Source organism: Cyphellophora europaea, assembly GCF_000365145.1.
Source record: "Cyphellophora europaea CBS 101466 unplaced genomic scaffold supercont1.9, whole genome shotgun sequence".
Classification (NCBI taxonomy): domain Eukaryota; kingdom Fungi; phylum Ascomycota; class Eurotiomycetes; order Chaetothyriales; family Cyphellophoraceae; genus Cyphellophora; species Cyphellophora europaea.
Genome location: NW_008481815.1, coordinates 426,474 through 444,611, shown reverse-complemented (window position 1 = coordinate 444,611; position 18,138 = coordinate 426,474). Strand labels below are relative to the sequence as shown.

The 18,138-nt window shown below is 53.7% G+C and overlaps 7 protein-coding genes across 7 annotated transcripts; 3 read left to right on the top strand and 4 right to left on the bottom strand.

Moving 5' to 3' along the window:
- Positions 1 to 109: 109 nt before the first annotated feature.
- On the bottom strand, positions 110 to 1,315 carry HMPREF1541_08636 (uncharacterized protein; the record flags this gene model as incomplete). Its single annotated transcript, XM_008722955.1, has 1 exon — positions 110 to 1,315. One exon carries the CDS (start codon positions 1,313 to 1,315, stop codon positions 110 to 112), a length of 1,206 nt encoding a protein of 401 aa, XP_008721177.1.
- Positions 1,316 to 2,278: 963 nt separating this feature from the next.
- On the bottom strand, positions 2,279 to 4,088 carry HMPREF1541_08635 (uncharacterized protein; the record flags this gene model as incomplete). Its single annotated transcript, XM_008722954.1, has 2 exons — positions 2,279 to 3,783; positions 3,833 to 4,088. The coding sequence occupies 2 exons, from the start codon at positions 4,086 to 4,088 to the stop codon at positions 2,279 to 2,281; spliced, it is 1,761 nt and encodes a 586-aa protein (XP_008721176.1).
- Positions 4,089 to 5,965: 1,877 nt separating this feature from the next.
- On the bottom strand, positions 5,966 to 6,954 carry HMPREF1541_08634 (nicotinate-nucleotide diphosphorylase (carboxylating); the record flags this gene model as incomplete). The annotated part of the gene is made up of 2 exons (XM_008722953.1): positions 5,966 to 6,042; positions 6,096 to 6,954. The coding sequence occupies 2 exons, from the start codon at positions 6,952 to 6,954 to the stop codon at positions 5,966 to 5,968; spliced, it is 936 nt and encodes a 311-aa protein (XP_008721175.1).
- A 343-nt stretch (positions 6,955 to 7,297) lies between these two features.
- On the bottom strand, positions 7,298 to 8,487 carry HMPREF1541_08633 (uncharacterized protein; the record flags this gene model as incomplete). Its single annotated transcript, XM_008722952.1, has 3 exons — positions 7,298 to 8,179; positions 8,208 to 8,387; positions 8,437 to 8,487. 3 exons carry the CDS (start codon positions 8,485 to 8,487, stop codon positions 7,298 to 7,300), a joined length of 1,113 nt encoding a protein of 370 aa, XP_008721174.1.
- A 1,659-nt stretch (positions 8,488 to 10,146) lies between these two features.
- Positions 10,147 to 11,962, top strand: HMPREF1541_08632 (uncharacterized protein; the record flags this gene model as incomplete). Its single annotated transcript, XM_008722951.1, has 2 exons — positions 10,147 to 10,312; positions 10,446 to 11,962. The coding sequence occupies 2 exons, from the start codon at positions 10,147 to 10,149 to the stop codon at positions 11,960 to 11,962; spliced, it is 1,683 nt and encodes a 560-aa protein (XP_008721173.1).
- Positions 11,963 to 14,579: 2,617 nt separating this feature from the next.
- Positions 14,580 to 14,882, top strand: HMPREF1541_08631 (uncharacterized protein; the record flags this gene model as incomplete). Its single annotated transcript, XM_008722950.1, has 1 exon — positions 14,580 to 14,882. One exon carries the CDS (start codon positions 14,580 to 14,582, stop codon positions 14,880 to 14,882), a length of 303 nt encoding a protein of 100 aa, XP_008721172.1.
- An 838-nt stretch (positions 14,883 to 15,720) lies between these two features.
- Positions 15,721 to 17,985, top strand: HMPREF1541_08630 (uncharacterized protein; the record flags this gene model as incomplete). The annotated part of the gene is made up of 2 exons (XM_008722949.1): positions 15,721 to 17,604; positions 17,674 to 17,985. 2 exons carry the CDS (start codon positions 15,721 to 15,723, stop codon positions 17,983 to 17,985), a joined length of 2,196 nt encoding a protein of 731 aa, XP_008721171.1.
- Between the last annotated feature and the right edge of the window lie 153 nt (positions 17,986 to 18,138).

The following is an 18,138-nucleotide window of genomic DNA, read 5'->3' as shown; positions in this document are numbered from 1 at the left end:
TCCTACCACAAACGCCATGCTATGCGAAACCCATCACCAACCCATCGAAAAGAACATAACCATTCACTGTCAACGGTGATGAACTCCTCCTCAACGACAAAAGCCCGCCCTAACTCCCGCCACCATCACGATCCTTCCCTCCCCTCGCCTCCCGCAACCGCTCCCGCATCTCCTCCATCTCCTGCACCAAGCCATCGACAAGCTCCTGAGTGGTAATCGCATCAATACCTCCCAGTGCCTCGGCCACATCAGCCTGCAGGTCGTCGAAGCTGTTCAGCAAGTCTCTGACCTGCGGAGTCATTCTGCCGCCGTTGCGAGGAATTGTGCCGGCGGCCTGTTGCTGCAGTCTGATGTGGGTTTGTTCGACGCTCGCGAGTTCGCGGTGGTCGGCGATGCGTATCGGCTGGTGTGGTTGTGAGGAACACGTTTGGTTGCCCGTGCGAGTTGCGATGGCGGTCGGGGCAACGTATGTGGCTCGAGGGGCAGGAGGAGAGGCGAGATGAAAAGCCCCCTCGGGGGCTGTGTCCCCTCTGAGTTGGGCACCTGGAGTTGGTGCAGAGAGGTATGGGACTCCACTCGTTCGAGACCTTGTCACGCGACGAGGAGGAGATGGGGAGCGCTTGCGCTTCCCCGACCTCGTCTCTGAGGCCTTCTCACCGTCACCCTCATCGGCAGCGTCATCGGAAGGCTCGGGAGCTGCTTTGCCTTTGCCTTTGCCCTTGTCCTTGACCGCGTCGGGGGAATGAGGCGCCGAGCCAGGGTTCTGAGAATAGTCCTCAGGCAACCTGTCAAAGTCATCGGCAGTGGCAGCGATCGGTGCTCTTATGTCTGTTTGAACACCAACGTCGACCATTCCGGCCCTGACAGGTTGCTGTGGTATAGTCTGAATCGTGATACCAGCAGCAGCCGTGGTCGAAGGCGCCGGACCATCCCTACTGGGGCTTCCAGCCTGTACCCAGTCGACGAACGACTTCAGGGCCCGACCAATCTTTGTGTTGTGGTCACCTTTTTCGCCTGCAGTCTTGTCGTACTCGGCGGGCAGGTTGGCCTTGATGTACGCAATTGCACTACCACGAATGGTCGCCTCCACGTCGCGTCTTTTCTTCGACGCATCCTTGTCCATGTCCTTCTGGTTCATGGTTCTCTTGCGGTCTCTCTTGGGCGCAGAAGTGCCTGCAGTGGTGGACTTTGCAGGAGAAGAAGAGGCTGGAGCGTCGTCGTTGCTACTTGTGTCGGAGAAACTGGATGCGCTGTCGTATTGCGCATCCTTGCCGCTGCGCGGTCGAAGAGGGCGAGATGGCTTCTTCGGTGGCATTCTTGCGATTAGTTATGCGATGAAGAGAGTGTAACAATGGGGTTATGGCCTATGGTGCAGTGCTGGCGTGAGCTGAACAGTTTCGAGGCTGTGTTTCCAACAGTAGGGAGAGAGCATAAGCACAAGTGTGTTATATAGAAGAAGCAGCATAGCTAAGATGTAATTATAGTAGAGGGACGAGGGTGCAAACACAGCACTACCTTGTCACAGCGCCGCAGCTCCACATCACCAGTGACAAGAATGCTTGAAGAGGAAAAGCGTGACCGAACCAAGGCATGGCCGCTGTTGGTGACGGGCTGGTAGACCTTGAGCGACATCCTTGGCGTGTTTGATTCATGGTGAAAGAGACAATGTGAAGAAGGGAAAGACGTGGGAAAGGATGAATGTAGTGATATATGGGTGAAGCAACATGGCAGGAAGGATTATGTAGTCCAGCGGCAAGAAGGCAACGACTGCTTGGCGTTTGGCAAACAAGGCAACCATATAAACTTTGCGCATATAGTCACTGACATCTATGCACTTCCCATTGTTCCGTAGCGGAGTCTTGTTTGATTCATTGTTCTGGATTGAGGAGGGATGTTGACCAAGTGAAGCATAGCTATACCTCTCAGCGATTGCGCTTCCAGACCCCAGGCAGGCAGTAAAATCTTGGCACAATACGGCGCTCCTAAAGCACTTCAAGAACCACGAAGTTTTCCTTGGTGTTACGGATAATCAGACGGACGATCTGCAGAGAACTTTACATACTTGTCCGAAGTCGTGTCGTTATTATTGGGCAAGTTTGTCACAGCCACGAGAAGAATATGGAAAGAAAACTTTGTCCTTCGGTAGAGGATCGTCTGTGTTTTGGTTACACAATTTATACGACATATAGCAGACCTCCCTCAGGTGCTCTGAACGCGTCTGATAGCTGCCGAAATGTGGTATATCACAAACACGGGATTATATCCTGAGTGCCATCCTCTAGAAGAGGAAGTAGCATACCCGCATGAAGGCGTTTGCGTTGCGGCGCTTATCCTGTATGGCGTTGTGCGTCTCCCAGTCAATTTCACGGCGACCAGAGTCGACGTCGATCTGGCCCATAGTGAGCCAGCCAGTACGCTTCCACAGGTATCCACAGGCCCAAAAGAATAGAACGACAGGCAGGGCGAGGTAAGACTTGAAGAAGCCAGCGGCGTCGTTCATCTGACCGTCGTTAAGAGGAGGGAAGAGGGCAACGTAGAACTGGGCAATGAGCACTAGTACGATGATGCCAAGACCGACCCAGGAGCCCCAGACTCCACCGAGAGCCTTGAAGGGGATCTCATCCAGTGTATGGCCATGGTGTTTCCAGGCCTGACGGAAGCGGATGTGGGAGTAGCAGATAGAACCCCAGGTGAAGAGAGAGGAGAGACCTGACAGGGCGAGGAGCCAGTCAAAGACCTCGACGGCAGTGGAGGCAAGCGCCACATAGGCAAGGAGACCCCACAACATGATGGCAACGGTTGAGATCAGAGGACGGCCCGCGCGATCAACATAGGTGAAGATCTTGGGAGCATAGCCTTGCTCAGCAAGAGCAGTTAAGGTACGGCTACCACCATAGATACCGGAGTTGCCGATAGAGATGACGGAGACCAAAATGACGACGTTCATGAAACTGTCGTATCCGTTGAGGCCGGCATAGAGGCCGACAAGCACGAAAGGCGAGGCGGAGACGTCGACGAAGTCACCTCCCTGACCGGCACCCATTAGACGTTCGTCGGTGGGACTGATGAGGAGGCCGACAAATAGGAGAGAGAGGATGTAGAAGAGGGTGATACGCCAGAAGACTTGCTTGACGGCGGATGGGAGGGACAGCAGGGGAGTCTTTGACTCGGCAGCAGCGAGACCGACCAGCTCAGTACCAGCAAATGCGAAGGCGGCAGTGACGAAGACCGAGCAGAAACCCTTGAAGCCGTTCTGGAACGCACCTGGGTCACTCCAGTAGCGACCGCCCCAGTATTCGTTGTATCGGCCACTGTCCGGTCCAGCGCCGCAGACAAGGACGAGACCGATAAACAAGAAGATGACAATGGCTGACAGCTTCAAGAGAGAAGTCCAGAATTCTTCTTCGCCGTAGCCCAAGACACCGAAGACGTTGACGAGGATCAGGGCCGCTATGAACATTGAAATCCATACCGCGATGCTGATGTCTTGGTTCCAGTACTTGATTGTTTCCGAGGCGATGACGATTTCGAGAGGCAACACCACGGTCCATTGCATACAATAGTTCCATCCCATGGCAAAGCCCCAGGAAGGATCGACGAACCGAGAGGAGTAAGTGTAGAATCCGCCGGAAATAGGGTACATGATGGCCATTTCTCCCAGAGCGAAGACGACATTGAAGATCATGACACCGATAATCATATAATCGACCAAGAGAGAACCGGCGCCACCTCGACGGAGAGCGCTGCCAGTACCAACAAAGAGACCAGCGCCGATGGAACCACCTGCATCCGAGTTAGAGTGTGGAGATTGTGATTGAGGGGCAACACTCACCAATGGCGATCATGTGCAAGTGGCGTCCCTTCAGAGTCTGGTTGAGCTGATTATGCTCATCGGCCTTGGTCCTGCGCTTGAAAGATTCTGGTGTACAGCCCATCCGCGTCCAGAAGGGCAGCTTGTAGTAGGTCTCGGTCGGAGCCTCAGCCTTGCCGACATCCTCACCACTGTCGGAGTCGCGAGGGATACCAGCAATATCTGTCACACTGGGGCGGTGTTTCGCATCCTCGGCAAACACGGGCTTGGTTGCCATCTTGAAAAAGTACCGGGCAGAATGGTGCGATGGGTGCGATGTGTGCGCGGGGAATGATTGAAGAAAGAAGTGACAGAAAAGTTAGGCCGTCAGAAGCGGCAGCTGTGAAAATGATATAGCCACATGCAGGGTAGCAGGGAAGTGGATGGGTCGCTGGGCACGCGAGCTGACTAGCAGTGAAACCAGTGAATGTTCTGTTGGTTATCAGTCAAAAGGCTTGGTTCAATCGTAGACCTCGACGAGTGGCACGGAAGCAAATATGCGAGACCAGTAGGGACCAGCACGAGCTGATGAACGAAGGGCATCGCATCAAGGTAATTGCCAGGGTCCAGCGACGACAAGAGCCTCGTCACGAGCTACGAACCGGTAGACGAGTCGCATGTGAGAGGAATAAGACCTGACATACTGCCACAGAATGATCTCGCCGTCTGGGCAGGCGATTTCAGAATGACATGAGGTAGCATCGATGGTCTTGGTATTGCGGGATAGGTTCTCGCCGGCCTGTGATGGAATTGCGCGTACGGATTGAGGAAGTGACGATTGGCGTCGGGCAACACAGAGAAGTCTTTCGTAAGAATGACCCAAGAAAATCTGAAGGATCAACGAAACCCGGCAGCACCGTAGAATCCGCCGAGAAGAGGGGGTGAAATGGAATTGGTCTCGAGCAGGCGTCGACGAGACGAAACGACGCCGCCGAGCTTCTGGGCGGTCGGCCTGGGCACTGGGCATCAGGCGTGGCGCGGAGTGTGGTACCGGATCTGGGAACCGGACGAGGCTGGCCTGCTGTTTCGATACTAGCTTGGGCTGAACGGCAGCAGACACAAGCATTGTGAATTTCTTGAGCAATCTGTGTGGTACATGCTAGCAAACTTGATGCTTGTTTGTGTATAGATCCGGTGCTAAGCGTAGCGGCAGAAGAGAGCGCTGGGAAAGCGCCGCATGTCTGCAACGGAGACGCAGCGGGCTGCAAGCAACGATCTCGCAGACAGGGCAATACGTCGGTTAAGCGGTTGTGGACGATCCCTACAATATTCCATCGTATAATGGCGGTATGGTCTCTGCAAGAGGCTTTTCCAGTGGTAGGCATTCGACGACTGATCATTCGGCTTTCGTCTGCGGCTGAGACAACACCTCGAGATGCTCCCCGCCCGTTGAAGGACTGTAGTCGGGGATAGCAAAGATTCCAGAAAATCTCTGACTGTGTGATGACCCTCCAATGCTTGTGCAATGTTACTGCACGCAGGGCGACGTATGCAGAAAGGCGAGCCAGTAGTCGCAATCGAGAAAGCTTCGGTGCATGACCAAGGTGGCAATATCGCGTGCCTCGCTTCGTGCAGCAGAGCGAGGGTCCAGACTGACCCCCGTTTTTAGTGTATGCTCGGTATCCCGCTTTAACCTGGATTATCCTCATGACCTAGAGTTGGTCATATTTGATAGATAAGGCTACGGCTTAATCTCGACAGCCGAGGACGATGGGGCGAGGTCATTCTTCAAATTGCCTGACAAAGTGCTGTATTTTCGAGCGGCTGGCAGCGGGTTGGTGCACGGACGGGCGTTCCCGCTGTTGCATTGCCTGGTAGTGGGTAAATTTTGACCCAAGGCAGCCCTGTTGTCAAACCTTCGAGACATCTCAGGTGTCGAGGCTGTACCATTAGTCGTGGAGACCTACTTAAAGGCATGGCTTGCGTATTGGAAGAACTGGCCCGATGCAGGCCGGGGCGACCAAGTCGACGACGTGGCAGGCGTGGGCCCAGTCTTCTGATCTGGTCATACCGGGGCGTTCGCAACTCACTGGCTGACAAAAGATCCACGAAACGGTGCTGGAAGGCCGAGGGTCTGACGATGCGGCTGGTTCTGATACTCTGATTCGGAGCCAGCTAGTGATCGATCTTGAGGGAGAAGTCAACATGCGAGACGCCCTGGTGGACCGAGCTGGTAGAGATGATATCGATATCTGGAAGATGTCAGCACCCAGCACTGATCCGTCTTGCATGCGGTTGCACTTACCATTGTTGATGTACTCCTTGACATTGTGCTCAGTCAGGCCTCCGCTGCTCTCCAGCAAGACCTCCCTCTTACCCTTCCACCTCTGCTTGAGGCTTTGTGCGGCAACTTTTAGGCCGGCGCCATCGAAGTTGTCAAGCATGACGATATCAGCACCTGCCTCGATAGCTTCGTCGGCTTCGGCCTCGCTCTGGCATTCGACTTCGATCTTCAAAGCAAAACCTCCAACAGATCGAGCCGCCTTGACAGCGTTGGTGATGCTCCCTTTGGCCCAGATGTGATTATCTTTGAGCATGATCATGCTGCTAAGGTCGTGCCTGTGTCCGTCGATGCCGCCGACAAGCATTCCATATTTCTCGACCAAGCGGAATCCAGGCGTTGTCTTTCTTGTGCCAGCTATGATGCCAGTGTAGCCAGCCTCTCTTACCATGTCTAGCAAGCGCCTGCTCTTGGTGGCAACACCGCTGCACCTGGCAAGTGTATTGAGAGCAACTCTTTCCCCGAGAAGCAGTTTCCTTGTAGGGCCACTGACAGTAGCAACGCGGACTTTTCCCTCTTTAGCAACGGTATCAATGTATGCTCCTTCATTGACGTGCCACTCAACCTGGCAGTCTAGCTGGCGAAATACCTCGTCGAAAAAGGGCACCCCAGCAAGGATGCCTGGCGACTTGCACAGCAGCTGAGCTGTGCGTGGAGCAGATCCCACCACAAATCCGCCGTAATCGAATGAGGGTGTATCCTCTGCCAGCCATGCTGTTATCTCGGTGGTGAAATGGGATGGAAGGAGATCGGAGAGGGACCCATGCACGTGGCTCGCGTTGGTGGGGAGAGGTAGCTCGTTGGCTGACGGTCCGCCGTTCATTGTGCTGTGATGGAAAGAACACGTACAGCTTCAAGCTTGTTACAATGAGCTGAACAGCTAGGCGATACGAAAAGCTGTAGCACTCGGGAACTCTGGATGTATTATCTTTGCGGGGAAAATTAGGAGGGGTCCAACACGAAGTTTACGTGCGCGGGCCGAGCTCCCGAATTCTTCAGTTCACCGCGTCAGAACCATTCATTTCACTTAGCATGCTACTTATGATGTCTAGGATCGCTAGGGTTGTGACTTGGTTGATGAAAATTTGTCCCGATCCGACGCTCGGTTCCGGATCGAGTCCCTTTCTGCTGATGGCATCGAGTTCCGATCAAGGCGGACATGGTAGCTATACCTTGTCCTTGTCACCATCAACGAGCTCCTGGTTCACAACACAGACCGCCTTGCCCTTCAAGCTTCCCGAGTGCGCGAGCTCAACCATGTCGGGAACTTTGTCAAGCCCTTTGAACACCTGCGTCTCAACGTGAATGCCGCTGCGGCCCACCTCGTTGAGCATTTCCTGCGAGATTTCCTGACCAGCCACCAATGTGCCGCGGATCCTGATGTCGCGGAAGACGAGCTCGTGGAAAGGTACCGAGACATTTGGTGGCTGAGCAACCTGAATCATGGTGCCGTGCATCTTGGTGATAGCACATGCGAGACCAGCTGAGGTTTCGTGCTCCGACACATTCACGGCGCAGTCAACTCCTTGACCGTTGGTCAGGGCTTGGGCCCTTTTGACGACCTCATCCTTGCCCTCGCGGGCATCCAGGACGTGCTCTGCACCGGCAGATTTGCACAATTCGATACCAGCATCTCGAGCGTCGACTGCGACCACGTTTATACCCTTTGCTTTGGCGAATTGGATGCCTAGATGACCAAGCCCGCCTCCTGCACCCACCAAGCCCAGCCAACTGCCCTTCTCCGCTCCGCTTGTCAGGATGGCTCGGTAGATGGTGCAGCCGGCACAAGCCAACGGTGCCGCGGCGGCGAAACTAACGTTGTCGGGAATTTTGCAGCTCGTTCGACTATCCGACACATGGTATTCGGCGAAGGCTCCATTGACGATGACGCCCAATAGCCCACTGACATTAGGACAATACTGCTGGAAGTCATTGCCACGCTTGCAGCTCGGGCAGCTTTGGCATTCGTTAAGCATGATGCCTGCCATGACGCGATCACCCTTCTTGAGATTATTCACCTTGAAGCCTGTCAGTACCCGTTCACAACTCTTGCAATATGCTTGCCTTGCTGCCGACAGCCACGACTACCCCTGTACCCTCATGCGACCCCGTGCATGGCAGTCGAGTGGGGAACTTTCCTTCGACTACCATTGAGTCGGTATGACAGAGACTCGCAACGGCGGTCTTGAGTAGAACTTCATGATCACCGAGTTCGCTGGGCGTCGGAACTTGGTGTATCTTGTACGGTTTGTTGAACTTTTCCATCAGTACGGCATTCGTTGCACGAGCAGTAAGCAATGCACACCTCGACGACCTGCACGGCTTTCATTTCTTTGGGAACACCTTCGAAGCCCATCTTCGCGGGAATTCTCGTTGACTTGTTGGTAGGATCTGCACGCTGAACGGTTCGATGTTTTGAGAGGAAGAAGAATTCCCTTTTAAAACCTGAACTTCTAGATCATTGATGTTTCGTCATAACCAAAAGCTAAAGGTTTCTTCACCGAGGTCACGACGAGGATGCATTATTCCAAATGCGAGCTTGCGTTCAACACGGGCAGCGGCGTGTCTCCGCACGCCATGAAGTCATTCTGATCGTGTCAGTTTCGCCCGCGCCACTGGGGGAGGTTACCGCCGGGCTTTGCCCCACCATTTACATGCTCGTGTACATTCATTGAGCAGTCTATAAGCCCCCAACATGTTGCTAACAGCAGTACGCATGATTCTTCGCGTCAAACAACATGCCCCTGCTTCGAGTACTACGCTAAAGCTTGGATTCCCAATGGCAAGCGTGTCGCCTTTGTGGCTAGTCGTGCAGGGCTGGGGAGAGGTGTACACCCTGACCACTGGCCATTCCGTGCCGGATTACCTTCTAAAGATGGGCTCACAGACTCAACAAAGAATACTATATACATAACCACCACCGTGTCGCTGAAAACGGTACGCGATTCATGCTTGGCTGAACAAAGACATCAACTTCATTGTATGTTGTCGCTATTCTTCAAAGACCTTGTTGATCATGTACGCGCGTACTCATCCATTGCCTTGGTCACCCGCACACACATGCAGCCTGACTTACTGCAAACCTGATCGACAACATGCCACCGCGACCAAAGCCTGACGAACTGGAGGAGCCAGACTTTGGCTCCGGTAAGTATATCTCGGCCCGAGTTTGGGATCAACCAGCAGGTACACATGACCTAATCTTCTTCACCCGCCTTCAACTGGGGCTGTTCCAAGGTCATCTCCAGTACACTATGGAGAGGTTCTTCAATTTCATGCTTTCACGATCAGACATATCGTCAGCTGAGACCTGGGAACCAGTGAAGCCTCTTGGGGCGGGTGGGGCGGGTATAGTGGCTCTATGGGCTAAAAAGGATGAACAAGGCACTGCGGTCGACGAGATTGCTATCAAACAACAGAAATTCGTCGAAGTAGCGGAGGCCCCGGGGCTGTGCGACGCCGGTATCGAGTACGAGGCTGTCGTTCAGGTTGGTTTGCAGGATAAAGCGCGCCATGATCTCGTACAAGACCAGACTCAGCTCGATTCAGAAGGTCATATATTGCACCTGCGACGATATAAGTACCACACGCATCTCGACCAGTCCCGGCAGTACTACCTGTTTACTCCTCATGGCAGTAAGTCGTCGTAACCCCTTTGCAAGCGTTGGCAGAGTTTAGACTAACTAATCAGCGCTGGACGATCTCATATCTCACTATCGAGCCTTCGGAAGAATTCTTCGTAAGTGCTATCTTATCTCTTCTTGGAGCAGTTCTGCGCGGTTATCTTGTATCAGTCACTCAAATGCAAAGCGAGGAATTCCAGTGCTAACCATAAGTAGCCAGAGAATTTCTATGGGTATTGCTCCATTCACTTGCACTTGCCATGAAGACGATGGACGGTCCACTGCTGCAGAATGCTTTGCTCCACGAAGCCAGGGGCCGAACAGGCAGCAGAAATGACTACATGTTGCATTGCGACCTCAAACCAATGAACGTTCTGCTGGACTATGCAGCAATGCCGGACGAAGAGCTAGATCGCCATCTTGAGACAAGCGAGTGTCCTGACGATTTCACACGCATGTACCCCAAGGTCTGCGTCGCTGATTTCGGACTTGTTTTCGATACCCGGACTGACGTTCTTCTGAACCCGCCGCCCGGGGCCGGTACCTTGGGCTATCGTCGTAAGTAATTCTTCCCAGATTGTGTCGTTCAAGATCTGTCGTATTGCTTGCTACGCCATGTCTGCACTACTACCTTGTCCACCCTCGGAACGGTTGCTGTAAGTAATTTGTTCAATAATACTGACCGAAGTAGCTCCCGAGCAGATAGGCTTCGGCGTAGGTCACAACTCGCGTCGTTTTGCCAGGCCCCCTAATCCAGAACGCTACAAGCACACCACAGCACACAACGTGTGGGGCATTGGCAAAGTCCTATTCGATGCCATGACTGGCTTCGGGTTCAAGGTCATTCAAAACGCGCTAGACAATCTGGAGGAAGCGAAATACGAGGAAAGAGGTGGGCATTTTTTGTCCCGGCGGTGGGTGGACGAGTACACAGATGTTGAGCTTGCAAACCTGGTACATCAATGCTTGTCTCCACAAGCAGCACAACGGCCCTCGCTTGACGACATCCTCAATCAAACAAGCGCAAAGATCAAAGAGCTACAACACCATCTAGAGAACGCCGGTACCGAGACAATGCGAAAAGCTAGGCTTTATTTTCGGGAGAAAGAGTTGAATTATTTGGTGCCGGGGCCGCGCTTGGCAGACTTCGAGTGTAATGATTACACGTATCTCCAGGTGCGATTCCGCAATCCAGAAGTTCCCGTTGACCTACCGGAAGCAATATGGGGCGATTGGCTCCGTGAAAATTCTGGGCGCCTTGCACAGCTATACCCCGGCGAGCATAGAAAGGTCACTGGGAAAGGACAAGTCTCGCTCGGAGATCACGGTGAAGTGATACCGGCCGATAATGACGGCCTCGTGGACCCCATCCGCACTGGAGCGAACCGTGACATACCTGATAAGCTGCCAGTCTTCCAACAGCCACCACGCCCTCGCACAGTCGATCGACAGTCAGTTCCTCAACCCCCACCTAATCAAAATATGGTTCAACCACCAATGGTTCATCAAGGGCAGGTGCCTCCACAGCCAGTCCCTCAAGCACAAACCGACCAGCAGCGACGTTACCAGCAGGGCATAGATGGGATAGACAACTATCCCGTCGCTCACATGCTGGCTCAACCGCATCTACAAAATGTTCAGCCGTGGGGTGGTGGCAACGCCGAGCCAGGTTCTTCGCGCGACGTTGCGCCCATCATTAACTCGGAGACCGGCAGCGCGCACCAACCGTTTGTGGGAAATGTCCAGCCACGAGGCAACGGCAATGTCGGGCGACTAGCTTCCAATGACGTAGGTCCAGATCTAACTGCCCTGGGGCGTAACTTCAACTTTTCCTCTAGACCCCCATCAAGAAGACAGCGGTCTAGGAGACCATCTCCGCAGATGAAAATCGAGCATCAATCAGAGCAACGACCTCGTCTCTCGCAGATGGTCGGTGTCACTCGTCAGAGGATGCGCTCGCCACCACCGCCAAGTACGATCGCCGATGACGACGCAGCCCTCAAGCTGTATGAAGAGGCGGATATGAAAGGACTGCGAGCCGAATGTAAGCACAGGAAACTGTCTGTGAAGCTGGCTGGCAAAGGCATCACGAAGAAGTTTCTAGCCAAGGCACTTGTACGGGCCGATAGGGCCGGCAACACTGGAAGAGGAGTACCCAAGAAGAAGAAGAAGAAGCTCCAGGGCTCAAAAGGGCGGAGGAAGAGGTAAATGCATGCATATGTATGTTGGTCCTGGAACGGACGTTCAAAGCCAAGACTTTCACTGCCTGGTCTTGGCCTCCTTTTGCAGGTCCTGATTGAGTGACCAGCCGATGTGCAATTGTCGCCGAGTCACCTCCAGAACAACAAGTTCAAGTTCGTTCCCTCGAGAGGCTAGTTCCATAACATCTGGGAGAGAGCAGCCGGCCATACTTGGACAAAGGACTTCCGTTTGCGGGTTTATTTCACATGGACACAAAGGGCACCTTGACGGTTTGTGGGGCTTGCTTCGCCGTCTATAGTACTTGTTCAAATCAAGTCCTCGTTTGGGGCAGACATATTACAGCTTGAGCTACGGTAAGAAGATCAATATGCCGCCTCGACCTGATCTCAATACCCTGGTTCCCCCTCGCTTTGATAGTTCGGACCTAGCAAGCGATGACAACATCGAGTCTACAGCAGATTGGCAAAAGCCCCAAGGCGTACACAATGCAGGTCCAATTTTCCGCTCTATGCTGTGGCTCCAGCCTCTGCCTCAGCATACAACCAAGCGATTCCGGTGGATATTGCCTTTCTTGCTTAGTGCGCATGACATCCCGGGAAGCTCAAAGGCCAGATGTCACATATGTGGAGCCCGATGGAACTGCTAGGCATCGGTGGGTACGGCACTGTTGGTTCGTGGGTCCAAAAGGACGAAAATGGGAAGAAGATTGATGAAATCGCCATAAAACAACAAATCTTCGACGAAAATGGAAAGCCGGACGACGAGGAATGGGCCCAGAATGCAGGGTGAGAGAGTTTTACAAGAGGCGACTATTCAAGCAGGCCTACAGGCTAAGGCACAGTCTTCCCTTCCGGCGCCGTCTCAGCATACCCTCCAGGCCGAGGTAGATCCGCATATTTTGGAGCTCCGTGGGTACACAGTCAACTTTGAGCAAGAACAGGCGCGATTCTACTTGCTCTACACCCCACATCGGAGTCTCCGTGAGTTGACGACCGCTTACAACGCCTTCAACCAGAGACTTCCCGAGCCCTTCGCTTGGACCCTCTTCCATTCTCTGACTCTGGGCCTGAAGACAATGCAAGGCCAGTTGGATGAAGAAGCTGCTCAGCACCGGTCAGTGGATGGAGAGAGTACAATCCGGACGACTACATTCTACACTGCGACGTCAAGCCTGGCAACGTTCTCCTCGACTATGCACAACTTGAAGATGGAGAGGGTTTGGATCAAGCCTATACCCCAGGAGAGTACCCAAACGATCTAACGAGGATTATCCCAAGGTATGTTTAGCGGACTTTAGAGTGGCTATGTATGTGGGCAAAGGCAGTACTCGACAGCCTTCCAAGGACCACGGTACACCATACTATCAGAGTTCCGAGGCTGAGCCCTGGCTGGCCAATATCGAACCCCGGCCGAATCCTCGACCGTTCAGAATCACAATGGCTCACAACATCTGGGGAATGGCGAAGGTCCTTTTCGACACGATGACGCTATTTGACCCCACACTTCTGCAGGACCAGCTCCTTCCTCCAGTCACTCAGGAGGTGTAGGACACTCAGAGATCTCACATGTCTAGTCTCTCAGCTATGAGCCATTGGTGTTGTTCGTGCAATAGCATGGATCTGTACGATCTCATCCATCGATGCCTCAGACCCACCGCAGATGAGCGGCCGGATCTGGATGCCATTCCAAAGTCGCACGCGCACAGATCATCAACTGGAACACGAAAGTCAGTGAAATGATACCCGAGGGAAAAAACCAGCACCGACTCTATTTCCGCGCCCAGGACATCCAGGACATTCCAGCTAGCCTGGAACGGCCTGGCAATATACCATTCTACCCCAACTTCGAACAATTTCAAGTTTAGTATCGCAACCCGGACCACTCCATCAAGCTTTCGGAGGAGTTGTGGACACCAGGACTGATGAAAGACTTTCACAACATCAATCGCAATCTGGGATACATCCCCGCGTGTCCAGGTCGTATTCGTCAGTTGGACGGCGGTCTGGTCGATTTTGGGGGAGAAAACGAATAAATTGGGGGTCTACTGGCAGGCCGGAGACCCAGCATCCGGGGCACAGGGGAAAGAATCGGGGCGATTCAAGCCACGCTGGTGATGGCGTGCAGGATGGTCGACGGCAAGGCTGGGACCAGGGAGTTGACGGTGGCCATGGTGTGGATGACGATGACGGCTACGGAGGTCCAGCTCGGCGACGGAACAAGGGTGACGATGGGGGCTATGGTGGTAGCGGCTATGAGAGCAACTTGATATTGGATGACGGGGGCTGTGGTGGTGGCGGTTATGATAGCCAGCGAGATGGTGGCTACGGAGGTCCTTCTTGGGCACGGAGCGTGGATCCGTCTCCTCGCCAGGAACGACATGCACCCAAAGGCACTCACGACGTTGGTCACAACGTTGAGGGGAACGTCGGACGCGATGATTCTGCGGCTGCTCCTCGAATCATCCAAGCTTCCGACGTCAACATCCCCAAAGACAGTGGACAGGGATCAGCCAAGTCGCCTCAGCACAAGCAAGCCTTGGACAGCCACCAGCCTGGTGATGTCCTGACCGCCGCGACAGTGGCCGAAGTGCAAGCAATTTTGGCGCGGGATTGGCAGATCCGGAATGCAGGCGCTCCAAGAGCTCCCGCAGGTGATCAGGCCGCTGTCGATGAGGCCGCACAGGTATCAGGACTCTGAAGATATCGATGCCGACATGGAAGAAGCTGGAGACGTTGGCAGCGACGATGACGACGTCAAGCGTTATCTGTCCCAGAGCTTCAACGACCTCAAGGCCGAGCTGAAGAAGGTCGATCCTAAAGCGAAGAGGTCGGGCAAGGGAGTGACGAAGAAGAAGGTGGCGAAAGATTTGGGGCGGGCCGCGAGGAGGAAGAGGCGCGATGAGAGGAAGGAGAAGCGCAGTACGTAAAAGCCGCAGACTGTAAAGACTGTGAACGATGTGGCAGCGGAGCGAAGGGTGACGAACTGATGGCACGCGATGGGGTTTTCAACGTGTTGGGCGAGGCGAGACGTTATCTGCCGATACTTTTACTGTCTTGTGTTACTGGCTGCTGTGTGTGGACCTGGGTAGAGGAGAGACTTTTGCACTACTGGCGGCCTTTGATTGCCCAATGTACTTTTGCTTGGGTTAGTGCTCTTCTGTATCAATTCATGGTCGGTAGGTAGCGTTCATGACCAGAGCATTCCCAGAACGGAAAGGCGCTAGTACAAAACTGTGCAAGGGTCCGTTACTGCCAAGCAATTTGCCCTGCGTGAGAATCAACTTCATCTTCATCTCCTTCTCGCTCTTCCATGTTGCGTGTTTGATATATCTCAAGCCTGATGACTTCCGCGTTACTTTCATGTCCCAGACTACTCCCAGCGGATAAGTTTCGTGCCGCCTCCTGTTCGAAGCCACGGCTCCAAGCATGAGCTTCGCCGGAAAAGTATGTCTTGTTGAGGCCAGCCATGGCCTTGAACAAAAGCTTTGTGACAAGGAGCGCAATCCAGTCTTCTCTATTGCCGGGAACGCGGAGGCCCTTTGTGTAGAAAGAAAAATTGCTTGAACCCCATCTTTTCTGTTGTTTTCAGCATGGTTCCGTCCGTTTTCGTCGTTGAGTTTTGGGCCCATGTTTTGGAGCGTCTTACTGGAAGCACTGGACGCATTCTGCGTTTCCCAGAATTCCAAGCGCCCTGCAGACTCCATCCACCCACTGGTACCCATTGATTCGAATTTCCGACCGATTTCGTGTTGCTGACTTGACACCATGCCGCCCAAAAAGCAGAAAGGAGTAGCTCCCAAGCCGAAGAAGGCGTCCGAGAAGGTGACTGACATCTTGCCAGCCCAGCTCCAAAACCCGCCTGTGTTCCTTGACCTAGATGCATATGGGGTCGTTGGCAAGTCCTGGACGAAGGACTCGAGCGTGGGCCTCTTAACCCTCTTGGACAGCTATACAGATGGCAAGCTGATTGGACGTAACATCGACACTTTGAAGCTGATGAAGTTTCTACAAAGCAAGCCTGGGGTCGAGGAAGACGAAGGGGATGATCAATGGAAACTTGTCCGCTATCTGGGAGCTGGGACCTTCGGCCGTGTTGGTCTCTGGGTCAAGATTTCGGAGGATGGTGAGCTGCTTGACTCAATTGCCATTAAGGAGGCGGATCATATGTGGATGAATCGAGAAGCCAACAAGCGTGAACCCAACTTGCCGATCGAGGTGGCCATCCAACGAGACTTGAACACCTACGACGCCACCAGCATTAGCTACCTGCGTAACTACAAATATGGAGCAGCCACGCGTCGAGGCCGGCTGTACCTGAAACATTACAAGTATGGAAATCTAGATCTCTTGCACAAGGCATACGCCATCTATGGCCACTGGCTTCCTGAGTGGTTCTGCTACGAAATCCTCCTCGACTTCTGCGCTTCTCTGCGCGCTCTCGATCAGCCGCCTCCAGAGGACACCAAAGTTGACTTGACCGATGCTCGAGGTATCACGCATGAACGGGAGGACTTGAAGACCATTCATCAAGATATCAAGCCAGAGAATGTCTTTCTGGACGATCTGCCAGGAAAGGATAAGCCCAAGAAAGGCCATGCGCGCCCTGTGCCTGTACTTGCAGACTTTGGGGAAGCAGACTATACCTATGAGAATCATGCAAACAATCCTCGAAGTCTTGCATGTGGCGGCACGCAAGGTTACAAGCCTCGAGAGGAGCTTGCCGTGAAAAAGGTCCTCGACAAAGTTGAAAGAAGGGAGAACCTGGATGCCGATGATTACGATCGACTGAGAGAGCGCATCATACCGAGAGCCAACAATGTCTGGGGCATCGGACGCGTCGTCTTCGAGCTCATGACTCATATTCAGGGCACGGACTTTGGACGCTTCCTGAAACTCAACGATGATGAAGAGGACTATGATCACGATTACATGGAGTATCAGGCAAGGGATCCAATGTACAAGAACCTCGAGAAGTGGAAGGAGATGCTGGGTAAAGTTGTAGATCGACGACTTGGCGAGTCTTTCCCTTATTCCGAAGACCGCATCATTCTCATCGGCGACATGCTGAATCCGATTCCGCGGAAGCGACCGGGTGTGGATGAGATCCAATTACGGGCAGAGACTGGCCTCAAGCGCGCCCTGGACGAGGCAGGGGCAGACGACGACGGCGCGGACACGAGAGGCAAAAAGTCTGCAAAGTCCACCAAGTCCAGGGCCAAGTCCAAATCCCGCAAAGCTAGGCCGGCCAAACAACGATTTCCATCGCTGTACTACACCCAGGAGCAGTGGGCGACAATACCAACGGGTCCAATCGACTGGACGGAAGAGAAACCAGAAGAGCTGGACTGGCTGAGAGACTGGGCCTACAGGTTGCTGAATGGCCTTGACCCCGACGGTCCAATGATCAGGCAGCCGGACTTCATGAAGAACGACGAGCGGGAATGGCTCCGTGTGAGCGACCTTGCGAGGAAGGCGGTCGTCAAGGACAGGCTGCTGGGGAACGCCATGTCGCTCAAGGACTTGGACGTGCATAACTACGCGAGCGTGCGGGACGCGGAGAAGGCGCTTCAGAAAGAAGGACGGAGCAAGGGCGGGAAGGGCGAGGAGGCGGCAGAGGATGATGTTGCGCACAAAGAGCAGGTGAAGAAGGTACCTGCCCACCCACTCTGACTTCTTTGTCTGCGAGGAACATGATGCTGACTATTTTTTTCTTCTTAGGTTCCCAGAGCGCGAAATCCTACGACAAAGCCTGCAGCGGGAAAAGCTGGAGCCACGAAGAAGAAGGCGCCCAAAGCTGGGAGGAACCGGAAGAGGAAGGTTGCTGAGCCGGAGGAGACCGAGGTGGAAGAGCTGGAAGCCAACGAGGCGGCGAAGACGGTAAAGACGGTAAAGAAGGCGAAGAAGGCCAAGGCTCCTAAATCAAAAGTCGCAAAGAGCGAAGTGAATGATCGCCAGGCTCATGCAGACGAGCACGATGTGCAGCTCGGTCGCGGGAGACGGGTCAAGAAGCCGAATGTTCGGTATGCTTAGGATAGGGGGAGGTATGCAAGTCGATAGATTCTGTAATTTCGTCTGGGTATATCAGGATTGTATGCGGGACATTTTGGGGCCAGCATATCTATAACTATGCCATGACGTGGTTTCCAATTGTCTAGGTCGTTCATTACAGTCCCCTCTGATCTG